This window comes from Neofelis nebulosa, chromosome 12 (assembly GCF_028018385.1).
Source record: "Neofelis nebulosa isolate mNeoNeb1 chromosome 12, mNeoNeb1.pri, whole genome shotgun sequence".
NCBI lineage: Eukaryota > Metazoa > Chordata > Mammalia > Carnivora > Felidae > Neofelis > Neofelis nebulosa.
This window is the reverse complement of record NC_080793.1, coordinates 12103307-12123038: the sequence shown is the minus strand read 5'-3', so window position 1 is coordinate 12123038 and position 19732 is coordinate 12103307. Positions and strand designations below refer to the sequence as shown.

The 19732-nt window shown below is 48.6% G+C and overlaps 1 protein-coding gene across 23 annotated transcripts in view; it reads right to left on the bottom strand.

The window, feature by feature from the left end:
- The window catches only part of DENND1A (DENN domain containing 1A), a 513465-nt gene that overhangs the window by 57913 nt on the left and 435820 nt on the right, over positions 1-19732 (bottom strand). For 20 of the 23 annotated variants that reach the window (XM_058694192.1, XM_058694190.1, XM_058694195.1 and 17 more), the window contains 5 exons: positions 9499-9603; positions 9033-9120; positions 7097-7137; positions 4726-4797; positions 3426-3482 (listed from right to left, as the gene is read on the bottom strand). In XM_058694192.1, the coding sequence (XP_058550175.1) occupies positions 3426-3482; positions 4726-4797; positions 7097-7137; positions 9033-9120; positions 9499-9603 (363 nt within the window). The other 3 variants (XR_009251413.1, XM_058694201.1, XM_058694199.1) reach the window with 3 other exon arrangements.

Sequence of the window (19732 nt, the reverse complement as noted above, 5' to 3'; positions counted from 1 at the left end):
TTTCTGTGAATGAGGCTGCACCGTTATTTTAATGTGTTGGAGACAGGGAGCTGACAGTTGTGTGATAAGGTGTGAAAATGTCTGTTCTACGCGAGTCTACCTAGATCTGCCTGCCCCACACGCGCTTACTCCCTTCAGTACACCAGGAGATGTTTGGCCAGAAACTCGAGGCTTCGCTAACCCAGCTGTGAATTTGCTCCTTTCCATCAAAAGCTCTTTATCAACAAGCTCGATTTGTGTCTCCAAGATCAAAGATTTAAAACTTTAAAAAGGGCTGTGAAATGGGCCCATTCGATTCAGTCACTCTAATATGGAAGAAAAAAGGTAATTCTTCAGGGGTTTCCCAGGAGATGACAAAATGACATTCTGATGTGAATATCTTAATGCTCCTTGCAGGTGAGAAGGAGCATGTGTGTGGCCACTGTTTTCCAAACAGCACTCCCATGCCACCCTCGTGTGACGCTGTAGGAGTGCAATCTGTTGACAGTCACAAACCCAGCCACACGGCGGCGTTCTTCTGGAGGCCAGGTCTGGTGGGGGGGGAGATGCTCTGGAGGAAAGCACTACACTCTCTGTTTAGAAAGCGACAGCCGGCAAGCATCTTGGCCATTTCTTCTTCTTCCTAATTTTGAGCTTGACTTCAAAGAAGGCCAAGCTACAGAAGAACTTGACCACCTTGCTGCATTTATCCAGAGAAACATGTTATTATCCATCCTTCTTCTTCTTCTTCTTCTTCTTTTTTTTTTTTTTTTTTGTTGTTGGGCTGAAGCAGAGCAGGTACGGAATAAAGCCACACTATAGTATCTATTAACAATTATTTGCCAATGGTCACACGGATACCGTGAAAGCTCCTCTTTCAGATGCTTTGAAAATCTGCTGCACAAATGAACAAGGGATGGAAAAGGGGCCCTGTGCAGTCATATTAGAGATGGACCCTCCACACACCATGGTGACCTCTCCGCAGGTCGGCCCCACATTTTCTATTTGCAATTCAAACCCAAGGCGGGAGCACAGAGGGCAAGATTGGGTTCTTGATTATATCTGCGAGGTCACCATCACTATGCAGAGTTAGAGGAGGCCAGGTGGCAACCCAGTACATTTGAAAATTGGATCTTTGTTGGGAACTGCCTCAATTTCATAGCAGAAACCAAACTTGAGATGTCTGTATTAGACTCATCTGGGGAGCCACACGGATATGTTGCTGTGTGAAGGGGGGTGGGGGGTGGGGGGTGGGGGGTGGGGGGTGGGGGGGGGAGGGGAACAAAAAAAAAGCCAAGGAAATATTTTCTGCCGCAGTGAGAGAGGTCAGATGAAGCCAAATCCTAAATTAGCTCAAGAAAGGGAGCAGGAGAGCACATCACTGAAGACCAAGTCCTGTCTGCACTGAACAATGCTAGAGTTTCAATTACAAAATAGCTCTTCCAAGAACAACTGCAAAATATCAAGCCTGTAGAAATCTGTAAGACCGAAGGGGGGAAAAGTGAAAATTGAAAAAGGTGCACTAATAGATCTGTCAACAGTCCGATGGTGACAAGCCACATTTCTATAAAATGCCTTCACCATTTGTGTCACCTGAAATGTACTGACACTTTCTATAGAAGATTATCTCCTGAAGCTATTCTTGAAAAGACTGGCAGGGGGAAGAGGAGAAGGGGAGGGAAAAATCTGCTTTAGATACTATCAAGGAGAGGAAGGGGGGGGGCGGCGTGGAAGGAGCGCGATCTGGATTGTTTAAGTGAACCTTTGAACAACAACATCACAAAACCGGAGCGGAACCGGTTATTTGCAGAAATGTTACATATCATAAAAAGGGGATTTTCGGAAGGCCCAGCGCTTCCGTGTACCAGGAGGGAGGCGATGGCCTGCAGAGAGCAGATCCGACCAATAAGGAACATCTGTCCTCCGCCTGAGGAGGGACCCCTTTCTTTACTTACTTCCAGTAGTATTCTAACACCAGCTGAGCCGAGATCAGGTCATCAAGGAGGGAAAATTTGGTGAGAGAACTCCCCCCTCTCTGTCACTCTGTATTTTATCCCACTCAGTTACACGCGGCTGGGGTAGGAGATAAAAAAGTATGTATAGGACCTAACATCCAAGAATTCCACCTGCCGGCATCTGGCAGGGTGCAACAGACCACAGTTAAGGTCTATCTGGATTTACATGACAGGAGTTTTATTTCGGGACTTGAATCTTGGCCGTTAAAAATTCACTCTCAGCTGAAACTAGGAATTTAAATGCTTAGTCAGAACAAATTATTTTGCAATTAAAAGAAAGGAATCAATTCCTTTGACCATTGCAAGTTAATGAGAGGTCCTTTCTGACTTCATAAAATTAAAACTGCTTTCAATTTTTTAAAAACTGCCAAGATAGACAAAGGTCCTTGTTCGAGTTGCACACTGGGGGGTGTGGGATAATGAAGTCAAGTGCTCCCAAACATCTTTTGGAAAAGCAAACACTTGTTTTAGACGGGCAGTAAGAAATGCTGTTGTCGTAAGAGCATGGATGCTAGAAATGGACGGGTCTGGAACCTGATCCCATTTCTGTAGGCTCCAGCAGTGTGTCCTTGGGCAAATTCCTTCACCTCCAAACCACAGTCTAATCTCTTTACACACAAAATAGGAGTAATACCCCGCCCCGGGGCTGTTCTAAGGCTTAAATGTAAAAGCCCCCAGCACGGACCATCCTTAGGAAGTGGTGACTGAAGGGTGACAACAGTAATACTGATGACATTCATCATAATATAAAAATACCCTCTGCTATGTTCACCTCCCTGTACAAGGCTAGAGAATCAGGCAGGGGACTCTGGGCCAGCGTGCAGCTGTAGGTTTCATACCATTTTACTGATGGTCCAGGAAGATAATCAAAGTCCTCTCCCTGTCTCCCAAGAGTCTGAAATGGGAACTGCTGGGCTCCTCTTGGTGAACCCACCACCGTGAGGAGAGCCCGCGGCGTCCTCCAGAAACCCACCCTTTGTGCCCTATGTCTGCATGGTGGCCAGGTGCCTGCCGGGATCATGGCAGTCATTTCCCCTGGAGATGCTTCTGGGTTTTGGTCATAAGCAGCCCCAGGGCAGAGGTCGGCTGTGGTGCCCAGATGGGGGGTGGGGGGTGGGGGTGGCGCTGAGCCAATTTCGATACAGCCCGGTGAACCCCAGGCCTGGTGGGGTGGGCAAGGGGCAGACTGGCAGTGGGGACTCTGAACTTGCTTGCCTTTGTGGGTTTAAGCCAGTCTTAATGTTATTTGAAGACAGTTTTTTGTCTGTGAATATTTATAACAGTGTGAAAACTCCCGGACAGCTGGTAATGCATTTTGAAGTGTGCTAACAACACTGTATCAAACAGCCCTCTATTGATCACATCATACTTTTTTGTGGCCACGCATTTCATACACGGTGCTTATACATTTTGAATAAGAACTTCAAGTACCTTTTGCTTCAAGCGGTTTTTCACCTCTTTTATTCCCATTTTTGCATGATCTTTTGCCTGCATGAAAAATTAATTTAAGTTAAGATTCCCTCTCTGTTTCCAGCAGGGACTATGCTTGATTTCAATCCGTCGTGAATCACCTTCTCTGATTACTAGAAAAAGGAAGGAAAAATGGGATCATCAAGTCGAAAACATAATGGCTATGAAAACAAATACAATGTTAAGAGGTTAAAAAAAAAATCCCTTAAAGAGGCTACGGAGATTTTATTTTCTGCATTTTGATGGCACTGATTCTTTCCCCCCGCTTCCAAAGCCCTTCATCTGCTCTCTATGATTATTTATCTCAGCAGCCCGGTGATAGCCACCAGTAAGTGTCGAGCAGCAGCTTTTGAGGCTGCCAGAATCTGAATGTCTATTACATTTCACCAGGGCAGGGCCTCAGGACCAATTTTCTGCCGGGGCTGAATGGCCTGAGCAGACACATTGCTGGGTGCCCCTAGTGCCGTTCCTTAAATCTCATTTCGGCACACACCCTGGCTTTTATTTTCTGTCGTTTTAGACCTGTGTGGTTCTCTTGGCAGGCCACCCGCCCGGTTAAAATAACTGCAGTTTAAGCACGGAAAGGACTAACAAAATTAAAAATGGAAATAAAACAAAACCACCCCAGTTAAGTGGCTCACAGTCAAATTAGCAAGCAAGAGAAACCATGAGAAAAAAAAAAAATACTTGAGGCTTGTAAAAGATGGCACATCGGATCGGGAACTGACGTGTTCTCCTATTTTCTCTCTGCTTGTGGGCATGGGTTTCACAAACAATGCACGTCCTATAGGGCAGTGGTGAGAGAGATGATGAAGAATTTGGGACAAAAATCAGGGAGTGTGTCCCACCGTGAACGGTCTTCAGTAACCAGCAAAGGAGCTGCTTTATTTTGACGTGATAATGGGGATACCCACAGGAAAGGTTTTACCAGAACGCTCCGCAGACCACGCCTCCAGGTCCCAGGGACACCGGCACAGAACAGCCAGCATCTTAAGCCACCCAGTCTCTATTTTAGTACAAGCTAAAACCAGTAGCTTCCCATTTCTTGAGGGCAGCAACTGTGAGCACAAACAGTTTCAATGAAAAACATCACCGACCTGGTCACAAAATATCAACACTACATAATTCTAAGAGCCTCGGAAGCTTTAGGATACGGCCAGCCCCTGATTCACCTCTGCAAGGCAGGGTCAGGTGTATTTAAGGGTTTTGTCATGCTAAGGGACAGATCTGTTTGGATCCTGAGTGCAAGACCCGTACTCACAAACTTATAGACAGTCTTCATAGCTGGGTTCGCCTTTGTTTTTACGGTATTCAGAATGGCTCCGCTTCCTTTCTATAATAAAAACATCAATTGGCAACTTGGACTGAAGAGAACAGTAGGCCAACACCAACAGAAACCTCTTCCCTTTAAACAAGTTAAGCAGCATTCCAAGAGCGTGTAATTTAATTAGAGAAACAGGTCTAGATGGTAACTGGTCCTGGGCAAGTAGTTACGGCCATGGTAGGATCACTATGGGTGGTTCTGGGAGAGCAGGGTGCGGATACAGACACTGATAACTAGGCGCAGGGGGGCCCAGTATTTTGGTTGGCACCAGTCTGCTGGCTGGAAGAAAAGCTCTTCCCAGGCTCTCTGAGGCAAGGTTTTCCCATAGCAATCTATGACTTCTCAAGAAATTCTAGTTTATTTGGCTACCTGGAATCATGTGCCTTCCTTTCCTCACCTTGGTTTTCTGTGTTGTTAGTTTTAATCACTCTGGCAGGCTGCCTCCCTTAACATTGATATCTTGAGAAAAGGAAAGAATGAGTAGCCATCAACATTAATCATGGCTCTCGTACACATCCGACATACCAATTTCTTGGTTTAGGTTCTCTGGGAGAGCGGGGAGAAGAGGAGGAAAGATGGCTTTCCCAGGACACAAAGGAGGCCAAGGGATGGATACGTAGTGCACAGGCTCTAGGTATTTTGTGAGCCCTCCCTGCGGAGGCACCTGTGTTAGCCTTGCAGGATATGGAGTCATGGGAAGGCTGGCCTAAGCCGTCAAGGACCTCCAGTATGGGGGGTGGGGGGGTATGTGCCCCAGGGTAAACAGCCGCAGCTGAAGGTCCTGAGGGCCGCACTACCTGTGTGCGCAAGGCGCGTGGAGGCAGCTCGTGGTCTGCAAGGTCAGAGAAGGAGTTAAGAGGATGAAGCATTTGGCCTGGTCCATGAGGGATGATGAGGAGTTCACACAGGGGAACAGGATGGGTAAGGGCATTCGAGAGATAGGGAAGAGCACATTAAAAAAAGTGCAGAGGCTGAAAAGCCATGCGATCCTAGGAAGTGGTCAGTGCATCATGGGAGGAATGACCAGCGGGGCTGAGGCCAGATGAGGTCAGCTCACGAAGGGCCAGGATATGGAGCCGGCACTCCAGAGGATTTTTAATCAAATGTATCACATAATCTGATTTGTGCTGGTTTGGAAAGATAATTCTAACTGATTCGAACAAAGAGAGTGGATCAAGTGGGCATATAAAAGAATAAGATACAGTAATGTAATTATTAGGATTAACACTTAGCACAATTTTTGGTAACAGCCCGTATTAGAAATTTTGAGCTTTAATTAAAAAACACTGCAGTCTGACCCAGAAAGCATTCTGTGTCATAGGACAATATGAAATTTTGACCTGCTCATTTATTCCATACTGCTTTCCAAAATTACTCAGTATCCTATTTCAATGGTCCTTTGGAATATTAAAACTCCTTTTATCAATCAATCAGCAAGTCCTTATTGCTGGTCTGTGATTTGCCAAGTGCAGTGTTTGGCCATACAAGAAGAACAAAAGAGGTCTTTCACTGAGGAATTCCTTACTCTCGGCCAAATGCAGCCACTTCCAAGGGACCTGACTTGGCAGTGGTGTGCTTGGCTCGTAAGCAGAAAAGAACACTTATCACATTATGTTGCAGTTGCCTGTTTACGTGTGCCTCCCCAAGAAGACAGCAAGCTCCCCAGGGCAGGGCCTGTGTCTTTCTGCTCCCCACTGTGTCCCCAGCATGGCCTCCGGTACACAGGAAGCCTTCAGCCCATGCACACTGATAAACCCGGGCAAAGGCGAGAAGTTGAATTCTTTAGTGGCTTCTGAAGACCTTAGGCACCTGGCTTCTAACACGGCCAGAAACTGTTCATAACCACAGCAAAGGGATAAAAAAAAAAACAAGAAAAAAAAAAAACAAAAAACCCAGTGATTTGTTCTCCACCCTCCTGGGAGCCTTTGCCGTGAAAAACACTGCAGGGTGGCAAGAGGGACACATTTTTGGTTTTCCCATGAAAATGTCCCAATCGTGCCGGTCTGGAAGGAGACGCCCCAGAAAACGCTCTAGGATGACAACATCCACTCAACACTCCTGGGCCGGCTTCCTGAGACGAGGAAGCTTCTCCTGGCTCTCCTTGCCCTCACAGAAGGATGCTTCGGACAGCCTCCTCCTGCAAGCCTCCACCTGGCACTCGATGGCCTGGCTTTACAAACAGAAGCATCTTCAGCCGAAAGAATGGAGGGCCCCAGGCGGGATGACCACCCTGTGGGTGGCCGGGGAAGCAGAGGGCTACCAGGAGGCTCAGAGGGGCCCGGGTAGCTCTGAGGGGGTGCACACTTACCCGGACTGTGGAGAGCCACTGATGGTAGAGTTTATCGCTGCCTGGGGAAAGAGGAATCAGGGAACGGGTTAATGTTATGTGCCCTCAGGAGTTCCTCCAATTGCTTACAGCGAGCAGGACTTGGAAAGTTCAAAATCTAGAGAAACACGTGAGGCTCCCGTGCTCTACTCCCTGCAGGAGGCAGCCGTGAGTTGCTGCCGTGAGTTTTCTTTCTCAAACTGAGATCTGATCCTATCAGTGCCCTGAGTGCCAACCCAAATCCTCCTCCCCCACTGCCTACTGGATAGAGTTCGGGTGCAACCCCTTAGCAGCCCTGACTCTCTTCTCCAGTCTCGTCTGGGCCCCTCCCACATTCAGCCTTTCCATCCCGTACTTCCATTCCCCGCTTTCTCCATTCCCTCACCAATGCTGTTCCCTTGGCAGCCGCCATTCCCCACTCTCTGTGCTGAGTACACTCAAGGACCGGCTCTGATGTCATTTCCTCGCTAAGCCTCTCCCTCCCCTTCCTCTGACCAGCCCTCTAAAACAGGCAACACCCACTCAGAAGTCCACATTCTCTGAGGTTCTGTGAGCCAGCCCAGGGCAGGAACCACAGGGCTGCGTGTCCCCACACTGCTGGACACACACGCAGCCCCCAACACACCGGGGCAGTGACAGGGAAAGGAAAGGGAGGCGCTGTTGGGGAACTTACTCATTTTATCTGGGGGGATAAGGAGGTCTTATCACCGGACAGCTTTTCTAGAAGCTCTGAATGACTTGACTTAGTTTAATAACACAGAAAGCCCCGTCTTGTCCTCAGAATTCGCATTCAACTCTGAGAGTGCGGTCTCCTTTGTGAAGCTCTCACGTTAGCATGAGGATTAGTGGAGTCCTAGTCTAACCGCATAAGAGCCTATTTCTGCTCTTTTTTTCCTGCACTGGTTTAATCTGTATCTGTCTTTAGTTACGCATCTCTTTCTCCCACCACTAAAAGCTCCTTGAGGGCAAAACCGGGTCCTCCAGTTCTTACTCCATGGGGCTCTGGAAATATCTATCAGTGACCCGCTGTCACTGTCCACAGACTCGGTTTATTGGGGACTTGCGCTCCCCGTGCAGCACAGGCTGGTCAGGCCTGTAAATGGGGTTTTATAGGTGAGATTCTGCCCGACTCTAGGAGTTGGGATTATAAACTCAGTCCAGACCAGACACACACCCAGCAGTGAGGGGGCTGACAGCATGATTATTATGATTTTGCACTTGGTTTTGGCTTCACTGCCAAAGACTAAGGCTTTGGGACTCGGAAAGAAGGCCAGATCGGGATTGGAGAGTCACTAACACCTCTCTGGGCCTCAGATGCCTCCTCCGAAAGAGGACAGGCCGACCTCTCCAGGTCTAATAGTCTGTGGCGACCGGGCACGCTGTGATGACTGTCACCTTTTAAAGAAATGCCCACTTAGCAGTGAACCTGTGCTAGCATCCTGTCCTGATGGCTGCATGGGCCTTTCCTCATGGACTCTGAGTTAATCTCCACAGGATTCCTGTGAGGTGGGCTGCGTTCTCCTCGGTGCTTAGACGGGGACGCTTCAGCTGAAGAGGGGACATGGCCTGACCAAGTTCTCACCACTTTACTGGAAGTGGGGGCCCCAATTTGAAGCCAGCTCTTCTAACTCGACATCTTGAGTGCTTTGTGCTGTAGCATGCTGGCCACTACATTTAACTAGACTTTGGCCACCCAGGGGAAGCAGGTGACCTCAGGACAGAAGATCTCAGACAGGCCAAGGTACCTCTGTCGTATCAGAAAATGAAGAGGGATGCCTCAAGCATTTCAAGGGTGAAATCAGTCTCTCCCTAACCCCCACTGAAGGGAAAAAAGAAGCTAATGTCACTCCTTGCCACGCACACTCTAGTCCCACATAACGGCCCACAGCACGGAAAGGAAAATAAAACGCTTTCTCACCAGCATACTCGCCCATGCTGATCTCCTCTTCAAAAACGTCACTGAAACCTTCGCCAGAATTGAGAAGATCCAGTCTACCATCGATAAACTATATAAAGAAAGAACAAAAGCGTAACAGCTTATGCAAAGAAACAGAGGGAAAACCATTCAGCTGGGCACCTGAGGGTACAACCAAAGAACCGCTATGTTTCCCAAGACAGGAAAGGGCCTTTGGAACCATGAGGTTTTCGTTTTGTTTTGTTTTTTTAAGTGAATTTTCAAAATACCGGCTGCATGTTTATGATAACTTGTGAAATCGAATGGCACATTTGTGAAGGGTCTGTCTGGTCGCTGACCACCCTCTGCGCCCACTCCCCCTCCCCAGACCCTGAGCCCCTTCAGGCTGAGCCTCGGTCCATCCAACATGACAGCTGCAGACAGCCCCATCGGGGGTCCAGACACGGGCCACCCTCAGGAGGGCCGGTACCTGTTTGAAGAGCTGTAGCTGGATGGCATTCTGCAGGAACTGCCTCATGGCTCCCGAGCGATAATGGGACACAAAGGCTTCTTCACAGAAGGTGATTGGCTCCTCCTGAGAAATGGAGATGGGAGAGGAGGGTTGGAGGCACGGGGTGAAGGCGGTCAGTTCTTAGACTCAGTTAGATGGCACTTCTCCATCTGCTAATTTATTTAATCCTCGTTTACCTGGCGAAGTGGCTACTGTCATTGAAGGCATTCTATTCTGTGGAAGAGGAGGTGGCTTCAGAGAGGAAAAGCCACCCCCCCAAGTCCCAGAGCTGGTGGGAGGCGGAGCTTCTGAACCCCACCCCTGGCCCCCTCCATACGAGCCAGTCATATCCCGACAGCAAGCCAGTGGGATGTGCCTTCCAACGCGATTAATTTCCAAGCTTTTCTCTTCACTTTGAAGAGAATCCTTTCTTCGGGTAGCACCTTGTACAGATGGAGCCCTGATAGTAAAACTGCCCAGATGCTCTTTGGGAAGCAAGGGGCAGGGGTGGTGGTGGCTGGGCTCTCCTTGCTGGGCCTCCTCTCTCACCCCAGTACCTTTGCAGTCCCTGAGGCCTCGGCCACGGAACACAGTTTGGAAACCATTTACACAGGGCTCTCAACCATTAGCAAATTATAAATTTAAAATATTTACTTATTTACTTTGAAAACGCTTATGAGGGAGAGAGAACGAATATCCCAAGCACACTCCATGCTCAGCACGGAGCCAGAGGTAGGCTCGATCTCACGACCTCGAGATTGCCACCTGAGCAAAAACCAAGAGCTGGATGCTTAATCAATGGAGCCACCCAGGCGCCCCTAAAATGATTATTTATATTAAAAAGCGAGCATGATGAAAAATAAGATTTACCATCCAGTCAACTGTGTGCTTATGACATTTGACGAGGAAGGTACGCTTTAACCAAACTACACTTTATGAGTGAAGAAAATAACACCCTAAGCGGAAGACACAGCCCATCCTTGTAGTCAACACCTCGATCCTTCTTTGAAGGTATCTGGAGTGCTCATCTACTCAGACAAGTCTTTAATTCCAGTGGTGGAGCCTCAATTCTGAAAGATCAGACTTTTCTACCTTGAACTGAATTAAAGGGACTCCTCCCTTCACAGACTTGGTGGCAAACACAGAGATGTTTGAAGCTGCACTTTTATCCTGTTTTAATGAGTTGTGTGAGTGTTAAATTTACTGTCTGGTTGCTGTAAATTCCAAGGGTTCCTCCTGCTTCAGTCTAGCCAATATTAGCTCAGCAATTGGGCAGACATTCTACAAAAGGTGCCAGGATGCCCCCCCCCCAATTAGGGTGGGGGGAGTGCTTATTTTTATACAGTTAAACCCCACCTAATTTTACAAAGGATCGGAGACAGCCTACACCGGCACCTGAAACAAAGAAAAAAATCAGAGCTGAAGAATACGTAAATATATAAAACGTGTTTACTTAGGAAAAGAGTATCTGGATATGCACGTCCTGTACATATGGTTCCTAAAACAAAGTTACAAAATTAGCTCTGAGTTTCCTGGCTGCAAAAGCAAGAAGGGAAATGTGCAAACTTTACAATTGTCCATGAGGACAAAAAGCATAGTGGTTCCTCAGGAAGAAAGAGCTTTTCATGACACTTGCTACTCTGACATGTATCTACACCTTCCTTGTTGACCAGCTGAGTTGGGCTAGTGATAGCAAAGGCCCACCTAACATCCCATCCTTGTGGCCTGCAAGTTCTGCTTCCCATCCTGGGAACCACAGCAGGGCAATGAAGTCCCTCTCCAGGCCATCTCATCCATGAGCAGTGTCACCCATACACGGATGACTCCTGATAATACTGTTGCTTGGCATCCTTCGCTCTAAAACCGTATCTGTCTCAATCCCCATCTGGATGGCCCTTTAGCACCTTAAACTCAAAATGGCCAAAACTCTCAATTATAATCCCACCCAGACTTTACCCCAAATCTGTTTCTTTCTAAAACAAATTTTTTTTAATCTTTACTTTTGAGAGAGAGAGAGAGAGAGAGAGAGAGAGAGAGAGAGAGAGAGAGAGAGCACGCGCATGTGAGCAAGGAGAGGCAGAGAGAGAGGGAGACACAGAATCCATAGCAGGCTCCAGGCTCTGAGCTGTCAGCACAGAGCCTGATGAGGGGCCTGAACCCATAAGCTGTGAGATCATGACCTGAGCTGAAGTAGAACGTTCAAGTGACTAAGCCACCCAGGCGCCCCATGTTTCTTTCTTAAGCTGGCACTGTCCACAGCTACCCATGAATCTATCACACTGCCCAAGTCCTCCTTGGTTTGCCAGGGAAAGGTCTCATGTTTGTCCCTATTTGCCATCACTGCCTGGCACAGGCCTGCTCACCATGGTGGAGACTGAATTCTATGTCCCCTCCTGTCTACTCCGGCTCTTCAGGATTTCTAAAATGCACGTTAGATCATGCTACTCAGGAACTGTGACTGCAGAGGGGTTAAACTTCGTGATGATCTGGTTAATGTTCACTTCTTCCACCAGACTATAAGCCTCACACTGGCAAGAGGGCACCCGTTTCACTCAACATCGCACACTTAGCAGCTCGGGAGTTATGGACACAGGGTCCCATGTGGGAGAGGAGAGAAACGGTCCTAGCTCCTTAGCTGGGCCGATAAACCCTTCCTAAGCTGAGCCCAGCTTTCTTTTCCAGAGTCCTTTTGTGTCCTTTATTCCTCCCCATACCCTCTCCCCCCGCCCCCCCGCCCCCCCACCACAGGTACCTTCTGCTCTAAGTGCATTTCTCCTGATCACAGGGCATGTCCTTTTCCACTTGCTTCCTTGCGTTTGCCAGTTTTGTTCCTTGCACCTGGACTATTTTCCTCTTTTTTTTTTTTTTTGTTAATTTTTAAAAATGTTTTTATTTATTTTTGAAGGAGAGAGAGAGACAGAGCACGAGCAGGGGAGGAGCAGAGAGAGAGGGAGACACAGAATCCGAAGCAGGCTCCAGGCTCTGAGCTGTCAGCACAGAGCCCGACACAGGGCTTGAACCCACGAACTGTGAGATCATGACCTGAGCCGAAGTCAGATGCTCAACCGACTGAGCCACCCAGGCGCCCCTGGACTATCTTCCTCTTAAACACAGGCCTCTGTGTGGCAGTCACTCACCCCTGCTCAATGCTCCCACCCTGCCTGGCATACTCCCTGGGTGCTGAGTAATCTTCACTGGTGTCCCTATGACCAGGAGCTAAAGAGGGCAGAGGTCCTGCTGGACTTCGGGCTACACTGCCCAGACACAGTGCAGAGCCCCCCTCTATATCCCCACCTCCACGCCCGCCACTGCTAGAAGCTCAGGGATGTTGCTTAAAGAACCATGGGATGAGCCTGACCCTGGTTCCTGCCACAGGAGCCCCGTGGTCTTGGTGTGGCTGAGACACCACTTGGCCTGATGGTAAAGAGGTCTCCGATCACGATGCCAGGCGAGTGACACTGGTGTCCAGGGAGCTTAGAGCTCCTTGGAGGAAATGCTCATTGGAGCTGTTAGCATTCACTCCTAGAGCTGTGGCCCAGTATTGCCAGGAAGAAGTCTGCTGAGGGACCAATAAATTCGAGAGAGAGTTTGCAACCAGATTTGTATGTAAGGGTAGCCTGAGGCAGAATTTAGTTGCAGGAGAGCAGAAAGAATCGCAGCTTTAGGGAGACATGAACATTTTGGGCCTGTTGCCTACTTACTGGAGGTGACATCCCCCCTGGATCAGATGTCTGCGCCATAAAAATGGACAAAAGGGCACGGATGGGAAAGATTCAGGGAAAATGTGACGATGGGGGCTTTTTCTGGAAAAAGCTTAAAGGACAGCATCAGCAGTGTGAGTTAGACACGGGGACAAATGCTAACATACAGTGTAGAGCTACTGGAGTGGGGTGGGCGGCAAAATGTCCACAGGAGCCAGGAGACAAAAAGGCTAATCCTCCCAGGGTAGCAGGCCAGAAACTGTGCGAGAAAGTGGGCACATCTTGGCGGATCCTGAAAGCGTGAACAGAAGTCAGGTAAGCAAATCCCATCTATGTAGAGCAACTGTTTAATTCTAATCCTGGTGAAGAACAGGGACACTGTCACCCCTTGTCACGTATAGGGGTCTGGCTGACCACAGGCACAGAGGGCCCAGTTCCCTGGAGCTACTCACCATCTAAGGAAATGGTAATCACCACAGTTCACCTAAATCTTTACAGAATAACAGGGAGGGTCACTTGCCCAAGGTCACGAGACCCATAAATGGCAATGGCCTTCAAAGCCCAGCCATCACGCATGAGGTCCACTCCAGGCCCAGGTGGTCTCCGAGGCCCCAGTTCTGTTTGGTCATCTGTAAGAGAGCATGTGACTCCTTCAGGTTGGGACCCCTCATGTTTTCAGGGTCATGAGCTTGACCCTGGTTGCTGCCACAGGAGCCTGTGGTCTCAGTGTGGACAGATGTCCCACGCACTAGCCCCACAGAGATGAACACTCCCAGGGGTACTGCCACAGGTCCAGACCAAGGAAGCTGAACCATTTGCCCCAGCTATTCGGTTCTCCCTCCTGTGGTTGAAAAGGCCACCCCACTCCACTCCCTGCAGTGGAGAGGAGTAAGGGTGGGTGTCTCCTGAAACCCTCCTTTGTTAAGAATTGCTGATTTAGTTCTCCTGTTATGCTGATTAAACCTTTTGTCTTCTTAGGCGACATTTAGCGATGGGACCACTGGCGGACAGCTACATGAATGCAGGCAAGTCAGACCGTGAGTGTTCAAGCTTAGATCACATTAGTAGACTTTTCCATCTATGACCCGGAGGACAGTAAAACACAGCTGCTTAACCCTATCGAGGACTTTGGTACCAACAGACAAGTTTTACTCCTGGATTATCTTCTTGACATATGGAACCAATTGAAAACTTCATTACTAATGAATCAATCTTTGTTAACAGGTGAAGTTGGTGATTCCAGAGGTTTTTGAGACTTCTAGAAATAAATGGCTTTTATCCACAGCATTGTGGGTACTGGCGTAAAAATAAAATCTCCTCTTACAGTCTTCTGAGGAGACAACTTTCCTCGTTCTGCTGGTCTATACTTAAAGTACTACACTCCTTATTTTCCTGCACAAATTTATCAAAAAAAATTTTTTTTAATTTTTTTTTAATGTTTATTTATTTTTGAGACAGAGAGAGACAGAGCATTAGCAGGGGAAGGTCAGAGAGAGAGGGAGACACAGAATCTGAAACCGGCTCCGGGCTCCGAGCTGTCAGCACAGAGCCCGACGCGGGGCTCGAACCCACGGACCGCAAGATCATGACCTGGGCTGAAGTCGGACGCTCAACCGACTGAGCCACCCAGGCGCCCCGATTTATCAAAATTTTATGTGCACATTTACTCTGCAATTCTAAAGGGAAAAAACGAGGCACTCCTTTATGGCCCTTGCTTAAAAATATATAAATAGTAATTTTGCAAGATTGAGCCATGCAAACATTTAAAAAACACCCACTATGTGCCAGGATCTATATTAGAGGAATATAAACATGAATAAAACACATTTCCTGTAAGTAATACCACTATCAGTTGAGGGGTGGGGAGTAGCTGAAGGTGGAGATGATCCAAGAATGGCAGGATGTTATGTTTACAGACATTACTCAAAGTAGCCAAAAAGCCAGAAGCAACCCAAAGGTCTGTAGGTGAATGGATATACATACAACGAAATATCATTCAGCCTTAAAAGGGAAAGAATTTCTGGCACATTCCGTAGTACGTTTGAACCTTTAAAACATCATGTTAAATAAAATAAGCCCAGAACAAACGGACAAATACTGTCTGATTCTACGCATATCTAGAGTAGTCAACTTCCTGGGGACAGAAAGCAGAAAGGTGGTTGCCAGAGGCTGGATGGGGAGGGTTAGGGGGCTGGTTAACAGGACTTTCCTCTTTGCAAGATGGAAAAAGTTCCAGAAATGGATGGTGGTGATGGCCGCACAACAATATGAATGTGCTTAATGCCACTGAACTGTACATTTAACAATGGTTATTGTGGTGAATTTTATGTTATGTGTGTTTTACTATAATTAGAATTTTTTTAATCTATAAACAAGACAGAATGTTTATAATTGTGGAAGCTGGGTAATGGGTATGTGGGAGTTCATTTACTTTGCATAAATTTGAAGTTTTCCATAATAAAAAGTCCAAAAGAAAAGTTCCTATTATCAAGGAATTCTGTCTAGTTCAGGCAACTAAAAACCACAATACAGTGCGAAAACTGGCATACCTGAGGGCTGGTTATTTTTGAATACTGCGGGGCGGGCAGGGGGTAAAGGCACTTAAAAAAAAAACAAACCTTAAAAAAAATTTTTTTTTTGATCCAGTTAATGTAACACAACACAGTGGAGAGAGAACGTGTCTTGGAATCAGAAAGACCTGGTCTCGATCTGTGACTCTGACCACACTAGTTACGTGATGTCAGGGGACTTTCATCCCTCACCTGTGACACTTAATCACGCCTGGTCCATCAATACGGAAGGTGACAACAAATTACAGCAAGTAGGTTTTCCACAAATAACCATTTTCTTTCTTTCTTTTTTAATGTTTAATTTTTGAGACAGAGACAGAGCGTGAGTAGGGGACGGACAGAGAGAGAGGGAGATACAGAATCCGAAGCAGGCTCCAGGCTCCGAGCCATTAGCACAGACCCCCACGCGGGGCTCGAACTCACGAACCGTGAGATCATGACCTGAGCTGAAGTCAGACGCTCAACTGGACTGAGCCACCCAGGCACCCCAATAACCATTTTCTTAAGGGCAGAGATTGGGTTTTACCAGGGCTGGCAACATAACGTGTGGGACACAGTGCAACAAGAATATGCAGGAAAAAAAAGTGCTGTTAAGTCTATAAGCGCCATGCTAAAATATAAGGCTTTTTCTTTCTTTCATGGTTTCTTTCTAGGCCCATAATGGTGCTTTTTAAGTTTACTATTTAATGTCATTCTATGTAAAGAAAAAATAAAAATTTAAATTATTAGCATGATTGCTAATATTAGCAATTATTAGCTAATAATATAGCTAATTATTAGCATTATTGCTCAACTTTATACTGTGCAATATGCCAGTTTTAAATGCTAACATGTGGGATCGTATTTCATAACTCAGAAATGCATTTGTGTTTTGTTCTTATCAGCCAGTGGAAATGCTGCACAAAACTAATTAAATGTTTTTATTTCAGTTCCTGATATACACACATCCAACTAACACTCTCTGCCTTCCGCTTACTGATGAGAAAGGAAGAGGAACTATGGTTGCTCCATCTTATCCTTTCCTTCTTGGTCATCATTTTCACGGTAAGTAGGCGGCTAATACCGCGTGAATGGGAAATGCGATCATTTGAGGTTCTTACAACAGCACTGCCTTCTGCTGGCATTGAAACAAGTTTTAGTTCTAACATAGAACGTGGCTCTCTTGGGGCTGCCAGCGCCCCTCTTTCTCGGTTGTGGACATGACAGCTTTACCTTGTCAGTGCTTTGAGTCTCGCCAAACCCCCAGACCCTGTGGGTCCACTGGGACTGTGTGCGTGGGGCTCCGAAAAGTTCTATGTGGCTGGGATGGCAAGACTCCGGGGAGGAAATCTGTGCAGGCCTTCTCTGCTCATGCACACGCTCCATCCTGGATGGATGCCGCCTCGGGCTACTTTTACCGAACACAAGTGTGAAAGTAAAATTAAGAATTTCAAGATGGCAGAAAAGCATAAAAGTGGGCACAGGCCTGACACTTCTCCCCTTGCCCTTTACGGGATAAATACTCAGTAGGGGCTCTGGAGGTTGACCTCTGTTTGCCATCTGACTTAGTAACAGCAGCCTAGAATAGCTTCAAGCAAGTTTGTGGGCCCATGGAAGTGGGGTTTCTAAACTCGTGCGCAGGACGCTTCCCCAGCTGAATTTTCTGGCTACGACATCCTGTCGACTTCATCCACACACTCATCTCCTGCCCCAGAGACTCTGGACTGCCCGCCACACCCAACCTCTCCCCGCACACGCACTCCTCTGGCTTCCTTCTTCACTTTATGTCCTCTGAGAACCTTGCCTGATGACTTCAGGGGGAGAGAAGCCCTCAGCTCCACCCGCTGCCTCCACACCAACGCCACCTGGGCCAGCCGACACCCCCAACGCGCTGCAGGCTCCCCGGAGGGCGGGCTACCCTCAGGACCGGGCATGCGGCGTCAGCTGCAGGAAGAGGCAGGCAGGGGAGTGGGACACGGAGCCGGGTTCCAGTCCCGGCTCTGCCCTGTGTGCAAATGATGCAGATGACAGCAGCTCTCAGATCCTCACTCTCCCGCCAGCCTCAGGGGGGGTGCCGGGGGTTACACTGGGAAGGATGCAGTGCTGTGGTCAATTGTGCTCGACCCTGGCCACGCACTGGGATCACCAGGGGTGCCTTTCAAATCCCCATGCCACAGGGCCGCGGTTTCTTTTTTTTTTAAACAACTTTTTAATGTTTATTTATTTTTGAGAGAGAGAGAGAGACAGAGTGTGAGTGGGGGAGGGGCAAAGAGAGAGGGAGACGCAGAATCTGAAGCAGGCTGCAGGTTCTGAGCTGTCAGCACAGAGCCCGACGTGGGGCTCAAACCCACAAACCGCGAGATCATGACCTGAGCCGAAGTCGGACGCTTAACTGAGTCACCCAGGCACCATTACGAGGCCGCAGTTCCTAAAACTCTCCAGGACTCCAACGTACTCGAGGCGGATAATCACTGCTGTAGGTACAAGAGACTAGCACAGCGCCTAGCCCAATCAACAGTTTTTAAAATGTACAAATGAGGAAAATTGGAAAATCTGGCCCCATTTATCACCAGCAGTCCTAACCTGGCTGCATCTTGTTTCAATACCTCCACGTTCCTAATAAAACACCCGAGTCCCTGGCTAAAGTGCAGCACAGCCAGGAACCCTGTGCTGAAGTGTGCAAAGGGGGCTTCTACAGCCCCTGGCGGGTAGCTAATACTACCCCACAGGCCACGCTGGGAATCTCACGCTGAGCCCCCTGCCCAGGGCCATGGTGCCGCTCCCAGAGCTGGGTCCCAGGGGCCGCTCTTCACACGGTCTGCTGTGGCGGCTGCCAAGAAACCAGGGTGAGTTCCCAGCCAACACAGGAAAGGCTTAGCGTGGTGTCTCGCCTAGAGAATGCCAAACCCTTCCTGGAGGCAGAGGAGGAGGGGTGGGGCGGCAGGGTTAGAGTACGATGATTTCAGGTTAGCCACAGCAGCCACGAGTCCAGGAGAAAGGGGCCCAGGTCGGCTGAGCTCTCGCCGTGGGCCTACCTGACCCTCGCCCTGACCGAATCCTCACCAGAGCTCACAAACGTTTATACAGGCCTCCCATTCCACAGATGAGGAACGGACGCCCACGCGGGCGAAGTGTTTTTGCTTGAGGTCCTCCCGGGGTGGGTGGGTCCGAACGACTCCCAAGTCCACACACGCTCTCCCCTCACCAAGGTGGGCCTGGCAGGGTGGGTGGGACACGGCTACAGTCAGACGGCTCAGGCTGGCCCGGGCTGAGCCACGGTCTGGGGTGACGGGACCGAGGTAGCCTTGTGAACCATTTGTGCGGCGGTCCAGGCACGCCAGGGGCAGACTCCCAGCCTGGGCCCCTGTCACTGTAACAAGCCCTAAACAAAGAATCAATGTGTCCCTGGGAGGCCGCCTCGCCGTTCGGATGATTTAAGTCAGGGGGAATGTGGGTGCCCAACAAGAGCTCCTCTGCTGATTTGCACGGGGCAGGGGCTGCCGGGATGACAGCATTTGCCCGTCCCGGCCAGCCGCTCCGGTATTGACAGAAGCCCCCACACACACACTCGCTAGATTACAGTAAAGACATTCAAATCACAGGCGCGTCGGCCCACGCCTGGCTCCTCTGTGCCAGCAGCCCCTTCCTTCTGCATTAACCGAGACAAACAGGGAGAAGTCAGGAAATTCTGATTAGCACGGGAACGGCAGATGAGTGGGGAGGCCTGTGGAAGCTGAGGCACAATGAAGAGGGTCTCCGTGCATACTGGCTTAAGATTTGCTTTCCGTAAGAAATGCAGATGGGAATCAGCTCTACTAGGAAAGCAGGTGCAGTGATTAAAACCAGCTCCCGCTTACTGAGCGCTGCCCCCCGTGCTAGGTGGTTTCACATGCATTATCTCACTTACTGTTCCCAGCAAGCCCGCGAGGTTAGGTGGAGGTATGATCTCCATTTTACAGACAA